The sequence below is a fragment of the Pogona vitticeps genome, chromosome 6, assembly GCF_051106095.1.
Source record: "Pogona vitticeps strain Pit_001003342236 chromosome 6, PviZW2.1, whole genome shotgun sequence".
In the NCBI taxonomy this organism is placed as follows: Eukaryota; Metazoa; Chordata; class Lepidosauria; order Squamata; family Agamidae; genus Pogona; species Pogona vitticeps.
In genome coordinates, this window is record NC_135788.1 from 49,964,022 (window position 1) to 49,981,698 (window position 17,677).

Consider the following 17,677-nt stretch of genomic DNA (forward strand, 5'->3'; position numbering starts at 1 on the left):
AGAATTGGGTGTCATCAGCATACAGGTGGCACTGAATCTCAGATCTCTGGGCACCCTCTGCATAAGTTCTCGTTGCAATTTCAAGTAAATGTTGAATAGCATAGGACATAAGATGGAACCGTGAGGGATCCCACAGACTAATGGCCAAAGGTTCAGGCAGAAATGCCTCAGCACCAAGTGCCTACAAGTCCCACCTCAAAGATACAGACCAAAACAGATTCCAAAACTCTTCAAGCCTTCCTGCACCTTAAAACTGGGAACAAAAAGGAGTTGCTGATCCTATGTGGGGATCATTTTGAAGAACTTCCCCTTTGTTTGTGCTTGTTTGTCAAGGCTGTGACTCCCTCCTTCCTCCTTTGACTCTTGGATTTCCTTTCTAACAATCATGGGCCTTTCTATTTTTGATGGCATCATTGTGGAGGCTAAACTGTGATGCTAATGAAGAACGCAGCAGTCCTTCCAAAAGTTCCCTTTTGTGCTTGAACCACCACTGTCTTCTGATTAAGGTAGGTCTGCTCACCCAGGGAGCCAAGCAGGGGTGCTGAGCCACACAGCTCAACTCGGTAGGTAGCAGCTGTCTTCCTGTTATTCACACTTCCTTAAAACCTGCTGCAACCTCATCCTAAGATACTCATTAGAATGATGTTAATTCACTTTTTGGTTAAAAAGAATTAGAGAGAAAGAAGATATGGCTCAAAAGCTTCTAAATAATCCAGGTTTTTGCTACAGCTAAGATGAAACTGGGAGCATACATTTCTAGTAATTCAAACAATTCTCTTTATGAAGCATATGTAGTGTTTTCAGAACTTGGACTGTGGAAAACAATCAATTTGTCACCCAGCTCTTTGATCTTGTGGTATACTATGCTCATCCTTCCTTTGTGAAATATCCTCCTAAAGGAGATCCACCAAATTCACATCATTTGCTTTTGTAAGAACATTTTAATAAATATTTCTTAGGGTCAGCATAAACAATAAAAAGGATGCATATTCCCAAAGATCAACTTGTTTCTTTTTCCACAATAGCACCTCCTCAGGGGTTCATACCTCAGCAAGCAGTGTTGTAAATTCCGCCCATGTCTACCTTCTAATGACCAATCATAGAACAATCCATTCTAAATGCAAAATTCACAGGTTTTGATTGGGGTGTGTGTGCATCTTTATATAAGGGAAAAAAAGGTATAACTCTATTGGTCCTCAATTTTTCCAGCTATCAGAGCACCAGCTTTCTGGAATTTGGATTTGCCATCAGATCATGTGCTCAAATTAATGTCTGTTTCAGTGTATTCATGTTTTTGAAGAAAACAACAAGCTGTGTTGGGGTCCTTTGCTGAAAGCCAGAATATAAATGTATAAATAAATCAAGGCAAACAAGAAACAGAAAGAAATGGAGGTATGGGGGAAGGGCCAAGATAGAAAAAGAGTATGTTCTATGTTACGGCCCTCAGCAGTGGCCCAGATTCCAGAAATAAAAATATTTCAAACATACTGAAATATTCCAAGTGTGTTGCATGCTGAAAATTCCTTACAAAACTATGCTAATTCCTTGGAGATACATGGCAAAATATCCGTCTGGAGGAGTGTCACTCCTTACTTCATTTAAGGCAAATCTGTTTTTGTTGTTGTTGTTGTTGCTGCTGCTGCTGTTGCTGTTGTTGTTGTTCTTGAAAACCTGTCTTTTCACTGTTTCCATAACCTTTCATTGCCCTCCCAATATCCTCCTTCTTGGCTCGCAGAGCTGAAACAATGTGTCTGCTTTGTAACATTCTTGTTGGCAAGTCTGCTCCATGTATGCTCAGTTTGTAAGAAAGTCACTGTTTTATCCTTTTGAAAGGCATTTTTAGAGGCTCAATATTTCAGCCGCTGCAGCCTGGATTCCCAAAGTTTAAAAAAGCAGGCAAAGCCAACCATTCTCTTTCAAGATAAGCAATATTGGTCTTGTCAATTTATTTGATCTGTTTAAAATTGAGGTATGTTTAAAGGTCACTTGTTTTTGCACAAAAAAGTTTTACTTTTAGAAAATCATAACTTGAAAACTGTTGGCCCAAACTTTCCCCAATTTGGCATAGAGCAAGAGCAGATGGTCTGCTAGATCTGTACCAAATTTTATGCTGATCCAAAGTTCAGTTTCATAGTTAACTTTTTTGTTTGGGGTGACCTGCTTTTTAGAATTGCCTTGTAGAATGTTGATTTGCTCTATGAGCATAATAACATTAGTGCATTCCCATGCAGCAATAATTAATTTTACTGAACTGGGCTTGTGCTCTTCTTTCTTTCTCCCCATTACTGATATAAAAGGGAGCTTCAAAAGCCATCTCTGTGGGCATGTGCTTTATTTTTTAGAAGTCACCTTGTGCTTATAAAGTACACACCAAGCCCACTTGAAAATAAGGCACTCAATGATTAAAATAAAACAGTAAAAAGTGACACCCAAATGCTTAAGATGTTCTGGTCTGACCGTATTTGCTGAACATTCTTTGTTTATATTTATGCAACAGATATTATATATTTGGATCAAGTCAAGAACGAGAGAGGACACAGCGAAAGAAACAATATGTCATGCTAGATTGGCCACGTTAGATCGTTTTGATTTTGTGATACATTTTGCACAATAAGAACCTTCCACCGCTTCAGTCTTTCTTCAGAGGCCCACATGAAACAAGAACAATTCCCAGTTCCTTTGAGCATAGCTTAAGTCCGGTGAATAAGAAAGAATCTCTTGAAATGTGAGAAGCAGCATGAGAAAGGTGGTTTGGTGGGCTTCCCGAGCACAACTATGCCTCGGACATAAAAAAAAAACTTTTTAAAAAGGTAATTACACTTTTAATTTCAAGCTCAAGAAAAATATTTCGGGAGCGACTAGGCAGTCATTTGTCACACCCTCTGTGCCATGTTTCTTGTGGTTCCTTTTGATATTTATTCCCTCAACTACATAACATTAGCATTAATCTCCAATAGATCAGATCTTTTAGCATGGATATGTGATATTTTTTGTTTGGCAAGTAAGTCTTGTGGTTTTTTGGTTTTTCCTCTTTTTTTGGTAGTGTTACCTCTTGCATTATTTTGTTTTGCTTTTGACCTCTATCTGTTCTTTGTGGCAGTTGCTGGGCATGTCAAGATAACATCACTAATGATATGCAGAGGGAGACATAGAATGAGGATGAAACCTACCCCTTTTGCCTGCTTTCTGCTCTCAATGGGAAGTACTACAACTGCAGCGTAATTTGTAAACTGTATTTTTAAACATGCTTTTTCTTCCAAGTTTAGCACTATAGCGCTAGTTGCTACAGCACTAACTCAAACTAACTTGTCAGTTCAGCACTATTTTACTTGCTAAACATTAAAGAGAGAGAAGGGTTTTGAATGCTAGTAAAGGAGTGGGGAGAAGGTGATGATGATTACAGAGAAGAGGGAGTGAGAAAATGAATGGATACTCGAATCACATGTGGATACTCAAAACACACCTTCCAAGAATAATTAAATATTTCTGTGTGAACCACAGCAGTGATTTAAATGTCAGAATAAGACACGGAAAAATTTGCAGAAACCCAGGACAAACATCTGTGTAGTTACACTGATAGTGATATCTGCAAATTTTAAAAAGTATAATGTATTTCTTTTAATATCTTCACCCTTGATAATAGAAACACTCCCTAGTTCACTCACTCACTCACTTACTCTCTCTCTCTCTCTCTCTCTCTCTCTCTCTCTCACTTTCACGAATGAGCCTCTGAGCTAAGGCAGGATGGAAGCAGCCTACTGTGGGAACTTCCATTATCTAAGATGGAGGACCAATGTTTTCTAACTTTCCAGCACTCAGCTACTGTGGGTGGAATCTAATACCATTGCAATACCGAATGAATTCAATTTGATGGTCTGCATGAACTTCCTCCCCCATTACATTTTAGGAGACAATATGAAGTGCGTGTTCTTATGATCAAGGCTTCCCTATTTACTTTTCTAATGTAACACATTCTTGTTGTCCTTATGAGCCATTGAGTCATCTCTGACTTATGGTACCCTATAAAGGAGGGATCGTTCAACTCTTGTAAACTTGTTACACCTAAAGAAGAGTGAAATAATTTTGGAAGCTTGCACACCTTTTCCTTTTGTTGGCCTAGTAAACGTGTCACCACAGCATGGATCTTGGAATTTCTTTACTTTCCTGTTTCTTTAAAGTAACGGTTTCTTCAAACTTAGTTTTAGTTAATTTTAAAAATCTGGTACAAATTGTTGGTTTATGGTAGAGAACATTCTCCCCTCCCCTCCAGCTGTCATCCCATTTGCTCTGCAATGTTCCTCTTCCATCCTGTAGTGAGGCCACTTGCCCTGTAACTATAAAAGTAATTTAAACATTATAGTTACAGTACAAAAGAAATTAAGTAATGCTTTGATAATATGCAATCACAGTGTAACATAGTCATATCTTTGTGCCTAGAAAAGGGAAGTAATTGTAAGGAATTCATTATTTGAAACTAGTTACTTCCATATTCTTAAGCAGAAGCACTAAATAAGGGCAATGGAGTGCCTCGCTCATTTGCTACAGATGTGGTCCTAATCCTCTGAAGGAGAACTCACCCCAAAATGACAGGAAGTGAAAACAACTATGACTGCTTCAAGGCAGTCCATCTCGATCCTGTTTGTGACATGGAATTAAAAGTTGGGGATGTGGTTGCTAGTTACCATCAGAGAATCAAAGAGCACTTTTTACACTTTTGATATACCTCTCTCCTTTTTTAATTAAGCTGTTATCAGCTTTAAAGGGGGGATGCTGTCTTTCAACAGTGTGCCTAGAAATGTATGCAGCACAAGCTTGCTCTGCCAAGAATGGACAGATGTGAGCTGACAGAGATTGTCAGGTAGGGGAGACATTCCAAGATAACCTGACAAAGCCGTAGGAGAGGTGCTGAGGGTGGATGGAAGAGAAGAGTAGAGACACACTACCCTGGTAAGGAAAATTATCTGCAATCATAGATTTATGGTAGAATTCATAGATTGAACTGCTTACAATTTTCAATGTAACTAGTAACTACTACGTGATAATTATAGTTAGTTTCTTCCCTTTAAACCAAAACTACAGCTATGTTATATTACAACTGTAACTTAACAGGGGAATGCATTCACTCCTTTTGACTTCACAGGCCCTCAGTTCCAGCTTAGAGCAACCCTTTCTAGGGTTTTCTAGGTATTATTTAGTAAATGTAATAAAAAGGTAAGTAAAAAAACCAATTAAGATCCAATTATTAATATTTTAGTTTTGTTATTGCTATTACTATCTAATATTAATATATTTAGTATAATTATTACTACAAACTAGAAAAAAGAAAGAGAAAAAAATTGATGTAGATGAATGAGGAAAAGAGAGAAAAATAACAGTAGGGACAATTAAAAGATTTGGAAGGGGGAAAAGCAACAGTTGATCCATCTTCTAGTCCTTCAAAAATCTAGTTTTTGCTTCAACCTTCTTTTTTTCTTTTTTCTATTTTGCTTGAAGTTGGCTCCTGACCTTCCTCTTCTTCCTGCCAGAGTTTCCAGGCCTTCAACAGATCTTTACCCTCATCGCAAAAGTAGATTTTAAACAGAACCTGGTCTTTCCAAATTTTCAAAAAAACAGGATGACCCCATTGGTATTTGAGGTTATTTTAGATCAAAACTGCTGTAACAGGCTTCATGGATTTTGTCCGATTCAAAGAGTCATTGCATAAATCTTGGAAAATCTGTAGCTTATTGCCCCTATAGACCAGCTGGTCTTGTTTTTGTTTGATTTCTCTCATAAATTATTCTTTCTTTGTATAATTAAAAAACGTCATCACCTGTTTGTTTGGCCCCCTTCTTCTGCACCTGGCAGACCATCACCTCCGATTCCTTGGTTCTTACCATTATAGCCAAGCACTACACTATCAAATTTGATGCTCCTCCTTTGATAGGGTTGCTCAGGACCACCAACCCCTCTCCCCCGTTGCAGGACAAGGTCGAGTCCTTACTTCAAAAGGATGCAATTGTACACGTTCACAACCCAAGCGTCGCACTCAGCTTCCCCCCCCCTTGACCATTCCAAAGGACAGGGGCCTATGCCCTATCTTGGACCTCTGCCCTGTATGGTCTCCTTTGATGGCACTATCCAGATGCTGAGGCAGGGCGATTGGTTCTTGGTCATATACCTCAAGGATACCTATTTCCACATCAATATCCAGTCGGAACATTACTGCTTTCTGAGATTTTCCACCAAGGGGGTGACCTACAAATTCAAGGCCCTCCCCTTCGGGCTGTCAACCACCCCTTGGGTGTTTATGAAGTGCAGCCCCTCATGGTAGCATGTTCTACAACACGGACATACTCCTACAAATGAAAAGTTTTTTGCACATTTGCATCCTCACACCACTTACCAGTGCAGCCGACCTCTCTTGATGCAGTCCTCCAGTTCCTCCTCCATCTCTTCTGGCATGGCCTTTCTCATTCCACACTGAAAGTTTATATGGTAGCTATAGTGGTGCATCAGCCGCCCTCTTCAGAAGTGGCAGCTTTGTCCTGCCATACCACTCTCAAACAGTTCCTGCGTGGCTTAAAGAACATGTGCCCGGCTTACAAGCATCCTACTCCACAGTGATCCCTTCAGCTCATCATCAATTGCCTCATGAGGCCTCTGTTTGAACCTTTGGCTACTGCCATCTGAACGACTGCTCACCCTGAAGACTACCTTCCTTCTTGCTATTATCTCTGCACGTCGGGCAGGAGAGCTGGCTGCTCTTAGAATGGACCCTTCTTTTCTTCAGTTCCACCTGGATAAGGTGGTACTCTATCCGGACCTTTCCTTTGTACCTAAGCTGGCCACCTATTTTCATTTGGACCAGCGTATTGTTCTCCCTACATTTTTCCCTGCACCGACTTCATGTCTTGAGCGTTCTGTGCATTCCCTGGATGCCAAGTGGGCCCTATCCTACTACGTCTCTTGCTCCACAGCCTTCCACATTTTGAATAGGCTGTTTGTCAGCTATCAAGGTCAGTCTAGAGGAGCACCAGTCACATCTCAGATGATCTCTCGGTGTATTGTTTTGACTATCCAACTGGCATATGAACCAGCCTGCATGCCCCTGCTGTGCACCATGAAGGGCCACTCAAGCAAGGCTGTGGCTTTCTCCACAGCATTCCTCAGAGGGGTGAACCTCTCTGATATCTATAAGGCAGCTACGTGGGCTACACCATTTACTTTTGTGTCCCATTATCGGCTGGACGTCCAAGCCAAAGTGGAAGCCGCTGTGGGTCATGCTGTTCTGGCCTCTGTGCTCTCATGACATCCCTCCTCCATGTAAGTCAGTTTGCTAGTCACCCATTAGTGTGCATTCACAGAGACCACAAAGAAGAAAAAGAGGTTACTTACCTGTAACTCTGGTTCTTTGTTATCTGTGAATTCACACCTCCTGCTTATCCTCCCCGCTGTCTGTCATGTAAGCTTTTTGCATGCTGGGCAGCAGCAGGCTGTTCTACAGAACTGAAGCACTTTTAAGGGTTTTAAGGGGTTAAGGGTAGCATGTTGGAGGTCCCGGCACCATGTGCTTAAGCTCTGCGCAGATGTAGTAAACCCATTAGTAGAATTCATAGATGACCACTCGAAGAACCAGGGTTACAGGCAAGTAACCTCTTTTTTGAATTGCGTGATGCAGCTCCTCCAACAGGAATCTAACCACTATGTCACAACCAGAAGGCCAGACCAAGTTTCACACATAACAAACCACCACCACAAGGGGTTTGGAATTTGAGGAGGTAATTCAGGTAAAACACAATCTAGTCTCTGATTCACTTACCCATATACAGTATATGAAAAAAACATTCTGCTTCATTCTAAGGCAAATTTTGCAGACAAAAATTCCCATACATACTGTAGTTTTACAAGTGTCCATCAGCTTTTAATACATTGTGGGTCTTTATTGGGGGGAGCAGCAGGCCCCTCACACAATACCTGACCCAGGCCCCGTCAATCCTCTGGATGGCATTGCAAGTTGACCAAAAGATGCACAAAAAGCACTTGTGCCCTTGAGTGCATTCTGCCTTATGGTGACCCTTTTCAGGGTTTTCCAAATAAAGAATACGCAGAAGTAGTTTACCATTCTCTTCTGGGAGTGCCCTGAGACTGTGCAGCTTGCCCATGGCCACAGGCTGCCTCCACTCACAGGAAGCAGAGTAGGGAATCAAACTTTCAACCTCTACCTAAAGCATTGAGCTATCCAGCTGGAACATTTAGTCTGGAGTCCTTTTTATCCTAGAGCCAGCTCTGGTGTACATGCCATCACCAGAAATATGGAAATACAGATCTTGTCACTAAATAATGATAATATACTTGTAGTAGAGAGGCAAGTAACTCTTTTAAAACATCTCCTTGCTCCTTGGCAAACACATTGTTTAAGCTTAATTAACACCACTGTGGTTATGTTGAAGAGATGGCATCTCTCAGTGGAAAAGCTCTGGGGGTTAACTACTTTCACAGTAAAAATCAAATGATCTGGGGGTTTCTTAATTCTAGATTAATAGGTTAGGTATAGAGTTTCAAAACATCATTTATATTTAATATGTGGGGGTTAAGTCTGAATTGTTTTTTCTATTAAAATCTCATTATGCTTGTAAATAAGTAAATCTTGCTTATAAGATTGAGTACCACTTGTGGCACTGTTCTTTAGGAGCTCATATTTAAAACATTAGATTTGATAAGAACTGATAACTGGAGTTGACAAGGCCTTATATTTCAGTTAAAAGGCACAATACTCATCCACATCAAAGCAGACAGTCTAGACACTTATTAATGTGATAGATTTGAGACTTAAAGACAAGCAGTGATGGAGAAGAGCAATTGCTTTCTGTCATAGAAGTGGAATCCTTTCCTTTAAAATGGATGATTGAAGAAGCTGGGATTGCCATTCAAAATACTGAAGTGGACTGTGAACAGGCAAACCTGAAAACTGCTTTTCAAAACGCTTTTCCTTCTCTTGTTGCCAGGGGAATTTATGAGCAGGAACGTGGACCTCACTGCTCAAGAGATTGTGTTAGCTCCTGAAAAAATTACATAAATGTCCATCAGATCTTCGCAAAATGGAAAAGAGATGGTTTTATTTACTCTCCTTATTTGCCCATTACTGGATAAAATCCTGAATTAAATAAATATACAGTAAGTGAACTGAGGCAATCCAGGCAACCTCTTCTGCAAGTCTGTTTTCAGCAACTCCAAAAAGCTGAAACTACTGGTCCGTAAAAGGGACCAGATTGTTTTGTTGGCTGTCAGATCTGCTGTAGGAAAAGTGGCAAAGCAAGCAAGCTGCCATGAGGCTTTCCTTCCATGCAAAGAAGTTACTTGATCTATGTACAGTGGTGCCCTGCTTGAAGATTACCCCGCTTGACGGCAAATCTGCTTTATGATGAGTTTTTTGCGATTGCTATTGCGATCGCAAAATGATGATTCAAAGGGTTTTTTTCGCTTAACGATGATCGGTTCCCTGCTTTGGGAACTGATTTTTTGCTTAACGATGGTTTTAAAACAGCTGATTTGCAGGTCGCAAAATGGCTCCCCGCTGTGCAAAATGGCTCCCCACTGTGTTTAGGACGGATTCCTCACTTTACAGGCACCGGAAAATGGCCGCCCTATGGAGGATCTTCGCTGGACGATGAGGTATTTCCCGCATTAGAACGCATTAACTGGTTTTTAATGCATTTTAATGGGTTTTTTACTTTCACTTGACGACGATTTCGCTCTACAGTGATTTCGCTGGAACGGATTATCGTCGTCAAGCGGGGCACCACTGTATAGTCTTCACATCTCCCAACTACTGAAATCAATTGAGAAGTTATAATCAGGAGTGACATCAGTAGATCAAACCTCATCTTTATTCTGCAAATAATTTCATTATGGAAGGATAGGAGAAAAAGTGAAGGTGAAATCATGCAAGTTCCACAAAGCAGAAACAGCCATTAATTAGTACTGGTCTTTACTTACTGAAAAATTTAACACAGAATGTTAAAGCTCTGTACCAAAGCCCCAGCCATCCACGTTTGGGTCTCCAGTGGATTTTTTTTTTTTTTTTTTTTGCTTCAACCCCAGAAGCCCCAGCCAGCCAGTATGGCTAATGATAAAGGATTCTGGGAATGTGTGTGTGTTTTAAATAGATGCCAGATCCTCTTGGATTTCTCTGTATATGCAGTTTTTGAAAGTGGTTTTACGCTCTGCAGATGCTTTGCCATGCAACTGGTCACAAGACCAAAAGTCCATCTAGGACACAACCGCATGCGACAAAACAGCACATAACACTTTATGGTGGCTTTTCTGTGCTGGGTGTATTCAAGAGGATTCTCACTGTGTTTTATCTATACTTCAGCTTTCTCCCAAAATTGAAATATAAGATGGCTCACATCCAGATAAATATAAAAACAGATGGAAAAAAGATTAAAGAAACATGTGCATGGAAAAATATACAAAATACCATCAAGTTTTAAAAAAACAATCAAACCAACTATATTATTAAAACACTGTAGGATGATCAGAAGCACCACGGGAACAACCAAGAGACTATATAAAACAAAGCTGGGAACTAATATACTCTTGGGCCCAGAAGAAGACAGGAGTGTAGGGCAAAGTTTATGATATATGTATATCTACTTAGTATATACTGGAAACCAAACCAGGGAGAGTAGAGGGGTTAACGAGGCTGGAGTATCTGACTCCAAAGGGGGGAGGGTTTAGTTTAAATTGAGGGGTTAGTTAGTTTTATTTTCTTTTTCCTTTATACTTGGTCTGTTGCTTTTCTTTCTTCTTTTCTTCTGTGAACAACAACAACAACAACAACAACAACAACAACAACACGGCCAAAGAGCCCGAAAAACCACCACCAACAACAACAAAAAAACACTGTAGGATGAAAAGCAGCTTTAAAACAAATTAAAAAATACACAGTGTTGATACATTAAAAGCCATTTTCTCAACTCTTTTTTTATTTTTATTTTTACGATAAAAAATAATTCTCAACTATCTTTTAATTTTAATATCAGTCCACAGTGCCTTTCATGCAGGAAAAAAAGCATGTACATGCCCTTAGTGGAGGAAGAAAATATGAGTCTTAGGACAAGACTGGCTTGGAATGGTGGCAATTATTTTAAAGACATTTCATATGCAGTAAAATGGCTTAATTTGATTTGCTATTTTGGTGCACAGAAAATGTGTGTCTTGCAAAACAACCAACTATGTTTTCTCTGAAAACAGATTCGGAAGTCTAGAATATATCCAATACCACAAGTTCACCCACAAACGCTCATGAAGGAGGTCGGGAGATTAACTATGCAAACTCATGAGTGTCTATTCAGAGATATGCCCAATCAAGTTTAATGACATTGATTTTCAAGTTAACATGCCGATGGAATGGCAGAATGAATCAACATAACAAAACTAAGTGGGGTAGGAGATACAAAAATTATCTTTGAATCACTGGCTCAAATTCACAAATTTGTGAAACAGCCTTTTTTTTGTAACTAAGCAAATAACTGTGATTTTTAAAAACAGAGTAAAATATATTTGTCCATGTTGTTTTACAGAAGAAGAAAAGAGACAAACAGAGCAGCACATCTGTTCTATAATATGATTAAGGAAAGTTGTCCCAGTGCTACAGACATACTAATGTTATTTGTTTGACAGATTCTGTCATTTAAAGAACTACTTTGAAAGGTTGTTGACTAGCTGTGTCATCTTTTCTCTGCTTGGAATTCTTCAGGCTCTCTTCAGTTTACAACTTACAATGAGCTACTGTCTTTACAGTTTCAGAGTGCTAGAAAAAACAACCAAGTGTCCACGGATGTGTGCGACAGGCTGATGATGTCAGAGTTTACTTCTCAGGGGGTTTTCTGCTTTGAGCCTTCAGATCAACATTCATGATGGAAAAGCTGCCTGTCCTCCAGAATGTTAGTAGCTAAGCAAATGTAATAGAGGGCTCAGTGAACTGGAAAATGTCCTCGTCGTACAGTTCCTCAGGCAGCTCTTCACCATCAGCAAAGTATGTTGGGAACGGTGGGTTCTTATTTGCTTCTTTGCCTGTTGGTAAGCGTGTATCACTGACCTAGAATAAAATAAGAGCAAGATGGACTGATGTTTAAAAAAAGTAGAACAGAAAAATCTCACACATTTGAAACACAAAATTATTGTTAAACTAGGCAGTGGCTGAGGTAACGGGCATTTAAATTATTTTTGCTTTCATCTGTTTTACAAGTTACTCTTAATAAGTAATAACACTTATTAATTATTATTAGAAATAGGCATGCATTAAAAACAAATTAGCAAATTCATTCAAAAATCACTCATTTGTTAAATCTTATTTGTATGAATCAAAAATCTCCAACAAATACAAATCAATGAATTTTTAGCAATTTTTATTCATCAATTTGTTTGGCTATAAAATGCCCCCACCAGCACCTAGAGACACAAAAATTGCAGGGAAGCTTCCTCTAACTCAACTCTACAATCCCTCCAAGTTTGGTGAAGACTTGGTTTTAGATGTCTAAGTTATAAATCCAAAAGGGCCCCCTTCCAGGAAAGTTCCGCCAGCCACCTAGAGACACTTCTACTGACTCTTCTCTACAATCCCTCCAAGTCTGGTGAAAACTGGGTTTCCCCAAAGGTAAAGGTAAAGGTTCCCATTGACAATTTTTGTCCAGTCCTCTTTGACTCTAGGGGTCAGTGCTCATCCCCGTTTCCAAGCCATAGAGCCAGCATTTGTCCGAAGACAATCTTCCGTGGTCACATGGCCAGTGTCACTTAGACACGGAACACTGTTACCTTCCCACCGAGGTGGTCCCTATTTATCTACTCGCATTTGCATGCTTTTGAACCGCTAGGTTGGCGGGAGCTGGGACTCCGTCGCGTGGATTTGATCTTATAGCTGAAGATCTACAGACCTTACAGGACAGAGGCTTCTGCGGTTTAACCCGCAGCACCACCACGTCCCCAAGCCAGCTGCTAAAGAGCACTTTCCTGTGGGGACCCACTTCGTGGGTGTAAAACTTGGATGTCTGAAAGCCAGTCTTCACCAAACTTGGAGAGTCAGTAAAAGCTGCGCACACGCACACGCGCGCACACACACAAAAGGCTGTTTGCCACTGTCAGCATTCCTGTCAAATAAGAACATCAGTACCTTGGTAGATCACTATCAGCAAAAAGTTCACCTCACAATTAAGTAAAGCTCCAGGCTGCATCTGCACTTTTATACCACACTTACAGAACTTAATCTAACAGACTACAGCAAAACTTATTAAATTTCTTCTAACACATCTGAAGAGCAAGAAAAAACACTATTTCTTTCCAATGGGTGAAAAATGAAGATATATTGCTTCAGGAAAAAATGTTTTGGACAATCAAAGGGCTATGGAGACCAAACATTGGAATTTTTTTCCTACAGTAATTTGTTCTTGGTTAGTTCCTCTGAGAAGAGTTCCTGGTTCTGTTACAACTTTTTACATAGTGTATGATACTAGAGGTTTTTTTTTTTTTTAAACCCTCCTCCAGATAACTCTCATGTGCTTCCAGATACAGGCATACCTCGGTTTACGTAATTTTCGGTTTACAAACTGAAATCCGTAAGAAATAATGCCTCGGTTTACGTTTTTTTACAGAGGGGTCATTGTACGAAAAGGACGCATCGCGCCTGGAGGTTTCTAGTGCCGCCCCCATTGCTATGGCAATCCGTGTTCCGGTTTACATAATTTCCACATTACGTAACATCCCGTATGACAAATTAATTTCATAAACCGAAGTACTACTGTATATAATTTTCAGTCTTACTGCTTATATTAATGTTTTAAGTTTGTTAGCTTGGATTCATTGTTTAAGAGCAGTGTATTTCATAAGTTTAAAAGGAAAAGAAAAAGATCATGGCCTAATTATGTTCTGAGGACAGCTAACATCATATCCACCATGGCTTTCTGTCCAATTAGGTTTCAATAGCCAGAGGGATCATATTCCACAGGAACTGAAGCATTTCTAAAGCATGTTTCCTATTTGATGGGCTCAGGTGGAATTCTTCTGAACATACAGAAGGGAAATTGTAGCCTTTAGTAAAAATGAAAAGTAAACAGCAAACCACAGAGCAGGCATAAGATGGCACAAAATTATGCTCATTATTTTATTCATCTATAATTTATTCCCCCAAAAGGATTTTATAGTCCTTTTTCAGAACGTTTTCAGCTTTGCTATACCCATGTTATTTTGCTTCACATACTTTGACTCCAGGAGCTTAAAAGATTAAATTGAGTAGACAATGAACATGCACAAGGAAAATGTTACTTTATTTATAATTCTGAAAAAAATGAAGCAAATGCTTCTTAAGTGAAACAACATGGTGTGTGTCTGAGTGCAAAATTATACACTAATTACCTCAGAAATACATCCATGTCCAATTAGAAGAGACTTTGCACTGTTAGGATTTCAGAAAGGCCTTAATACTATTCATTTAGATTATTTCAAGCCTACTGGGAAATATGTTTTCTATAAATGTCCGTCTGCCAAGGTGTACAATGGCTTAATGGTTGCCAAGCAACCAATGAAGAGGGCACCAGTGCACTGTAGCTGTGCTTTTTAAAATGTATACAAGAAAGCAGCAACATATCCAATTATATTGTTTAAAAAGGCAGCAGAATGAGACACTTGAACAAAAAAAGATATCCAAAAAAAGTATCAGTCCAAGTACCTATTTGGCAAAAATCCGGTCTCTCTATGGATATGATTCATACAAAGAGACAAATTAAGTACTACATTAAGACAAATTGGCATAAAATTTGAAGCACAAATAAATTGTTTAATAGAAAAATTTAAGGCATTGCGCTTTGCCATTGAAAATGTGTGGCTAACCCATGGGGAGCTTCTAGCTCTCCTGATGCTGTTTTCCTGTAGATCCTATTAGCCCACTCTACTGGTGAGGCAGCTAGAACTAGTGGGAGTTGCAGTCCGACTACCTTTGGATGGTCATACAGTTCCAAACCATGCCTTATGGAACTTTTGTGCTTATATGGTCCCCAGCCCTGAGGCGAAACTTCTGACCACATAAGATAAAGCAACTTCTGTCCTGGCACCACAGTCAAGGAATGTCCTCCATCAGACATACTCACCTTGTTCCCTTGCAAGGATGTTGGTAAGTCATGAGACCCAAGTCTCAGGTCCCAGTCTTTGGTCCCAAGTCCCAAGTCAGAGTTGCAAATCGCTTGCCCCACCCTCCGAGGCTTGGGACTGAGGACTTGGTACCAAAGACTTGGGCCTCCCACCCTGTTCATCCCCACTGCCATCGGCCTACCTGCTGCTGTTTGGGAGCCAGGCCACTGCCTCCCCCTACACAGGTGCTGATGCAGGCAGGCCCTCTCAAGCAGGAGGAAGGCGTGCGCGGGGGGGCTTTTATAGTGATGCTCTCTAGCCTGCTTTACTCCGAGGGCAGATCCTCCAGCCCGTTTCTTCCTGTACGTTGCCCTGGTAACGACCTGTGGCAGGCCAGAGTGCCACTAGGGCAAATTGCAGGAAGGGACAGACCAGAGGACCTGCCCTCTGACTACGGCAGACTAGAGCATCACTGTGAAAGGTCCTCTGATGTGCTGCCTTTGGAGATGGAGGCAGTGGCAGCAGGGTTGGCCGGTGTGGGGGCATAGGGACTTGGCAATATGACTCGGACAAATGGATCCGAGTCACAAGTCAAGTTGCAAGTTGCCTCAGTAATCCCCAATTTGAGTCTGAGTCAAGTCACAGGTGTGACTTAAGTCTGATGTGACAGCAAGTCATGACTCCCCATCCCTGCTCCCTTGCATCCCTGTTTCAGAAAGGTTGTAAAAATGCTTCAATTTCAAGATTTTCTTGAAACTGCAATTTCTACTATTTCGATACTCTGGTTTTACTTTACATTATTGATACTGTAAAGAAAACAATAAAAGTCATTTCGCAAATGCTTCTATGATAATATGTTTATTAATTTTTAAAATACAATCACGTGCCTACCTCTATGGAAACTGATATTTTTAAGTTTCTGTCTGCACTGTCTCTTCCTGTATGGTCTATCTATGCCACAAAAGATTATGCTACAACGTGTTTGTTGATCTTTCTAATGCCACAGCTACCTCTCTGAAAACTGCTATTTTAATGTTTTTCACTGTGCTATGACTGTCTACCATTATCTGCAAACTATTCCCACTGGGTCCAATCTAATAAGAGTTTATTTATTAAAGTTAAGCTCATTCCATGTTCTGGGTTACAAACTGCACATATGGTGGGATGTGATGTTAGACCAATCATCCTTCATTGGTCTAACATCACATGTGCAAGACTGCATGAACTATACAGAAAGAAGCTACCAAACAGGTAGTATTTGCATGATTTGTCCACTATAACAAAGAGATGAGTAAATCATCCAATGGGCTTTTATGCAGACAAATCAGGGTACACAAGCGCAACCTTTCTTGCTGGATATCCTACCCCATTGATCAGACACTGAATGAATCAGACTAAACCCACTACTGCATAAAAATATGGAGGAAATGCAATTCTACACTCCATGGGATATATCTGATAGTTGAAACAGATTTTATAACAAGTAGAGACTGTCATCTATAATGTTGAAAGAGATGTCTAAGAAGATGTCTAAGTCTTTGTTAAGTTCTTTTCCTGCAGTCCGATTTCACCGACTGTGCAACATGGCCTGGCTCAGCATTTTCCTAGTTTCCTGTGTTTGTAGTTTTGCTGACTGAAGCTCTATTGTGTCAAGGACTCCTCAAACATGGTAGTCCAATTTCTATGCCAGGGACCCTCCAGAAAAGAACGGGCACGGGAACAGCATGCAACCTAATTGGAAGTGACAGCTTGGTACAGAGAGCACAGAAGATCAAGGGCTAAGTTGAATAAACAACTTCTTGATTCTACTGCTTTCTCTTCTATACAGAGAACTGAACTTGTTGAAAGTCCTTGGCTTGTACATCTATCAGTACTGCAAGGAAAGGAGATTTTGGTCCCTGGCACCAGTCAAAGGAGCCAAGGGGCACTTTGAGTTCACCTAGGAAGGTCACTCTGTGGGAATGGAGAATAGCTTGGCCCAAACCATCAGCAACAGAACAAGTTACTCCAGGGAGACTGTTTCCTCATTCAAGCCAGCAAGAACTCCTTTATCTTGTAACTACTGGGTCATCAGTTGTTTATTCTTGCCAAACCCCCCAAATCAGATTAAACAAACAAACAAAACCCCAAACAGACTAACTACAAAGCGCACAAATGGCACATCCTTATTTCTCATGTCCCATTTTTGTCTTTTCTTTGCTTGTAAGCTTGCAGATGGGGCCTGTGAATCATTCTCACTTTATGGACAATGTGTCAGTTGTATTTTGTATTTTACCTGACATATATTGCTTTGAGAGAGTATATAAACTGGATTGTGGGATAAAATTTAATATCTGAAATTGACAGAAAACACAAATATTACAAAGTAAAGTTGTTGGCAGACTATAAACAAGCTGCATGATTAGGGAACATCTCCACAGAGAGAGAGAGAAAAAAATCTCTGCAAAAAAAGGGTCAGCCAGTGGCTGGAGCAGACATATGCAGGCAAAGACAAAGGATATACTTTTGATGTCTTAATAAGATAATTCTCTTATTAATTCCTCAAGAATGAATCATCATGCTGGTGTTTACT

The 17,677-nt window shown here is 40.1% G+C and overlaps 1 protein-coding gene across 1 annotated transcript in view; it reads right to left on the bottom strand.

The window, feature by feature from the left end:
• Window positions 1–10,948: 10,948 nt before the first annotated feature.
• The window catches only part of MRPL3 (mitochondrial ribosomal protein L3), a 55,489-nt gene continuing 48,760 nt past the window's right edge, over window positions 10,949–17,677 (bottom strand). The window contains exon 10 of the mRNA XM_020806866.3: window positions 10,949–12,085. Coding sequence (XP_020662525.3) covers window positions 11,939–12,085 — 147 coding nt within the window. The 3' untranslated portion in view covers window positions 10,949–11,938. The remainder of the gene's footprint in view (window positions 12,086–17,677) is intronic.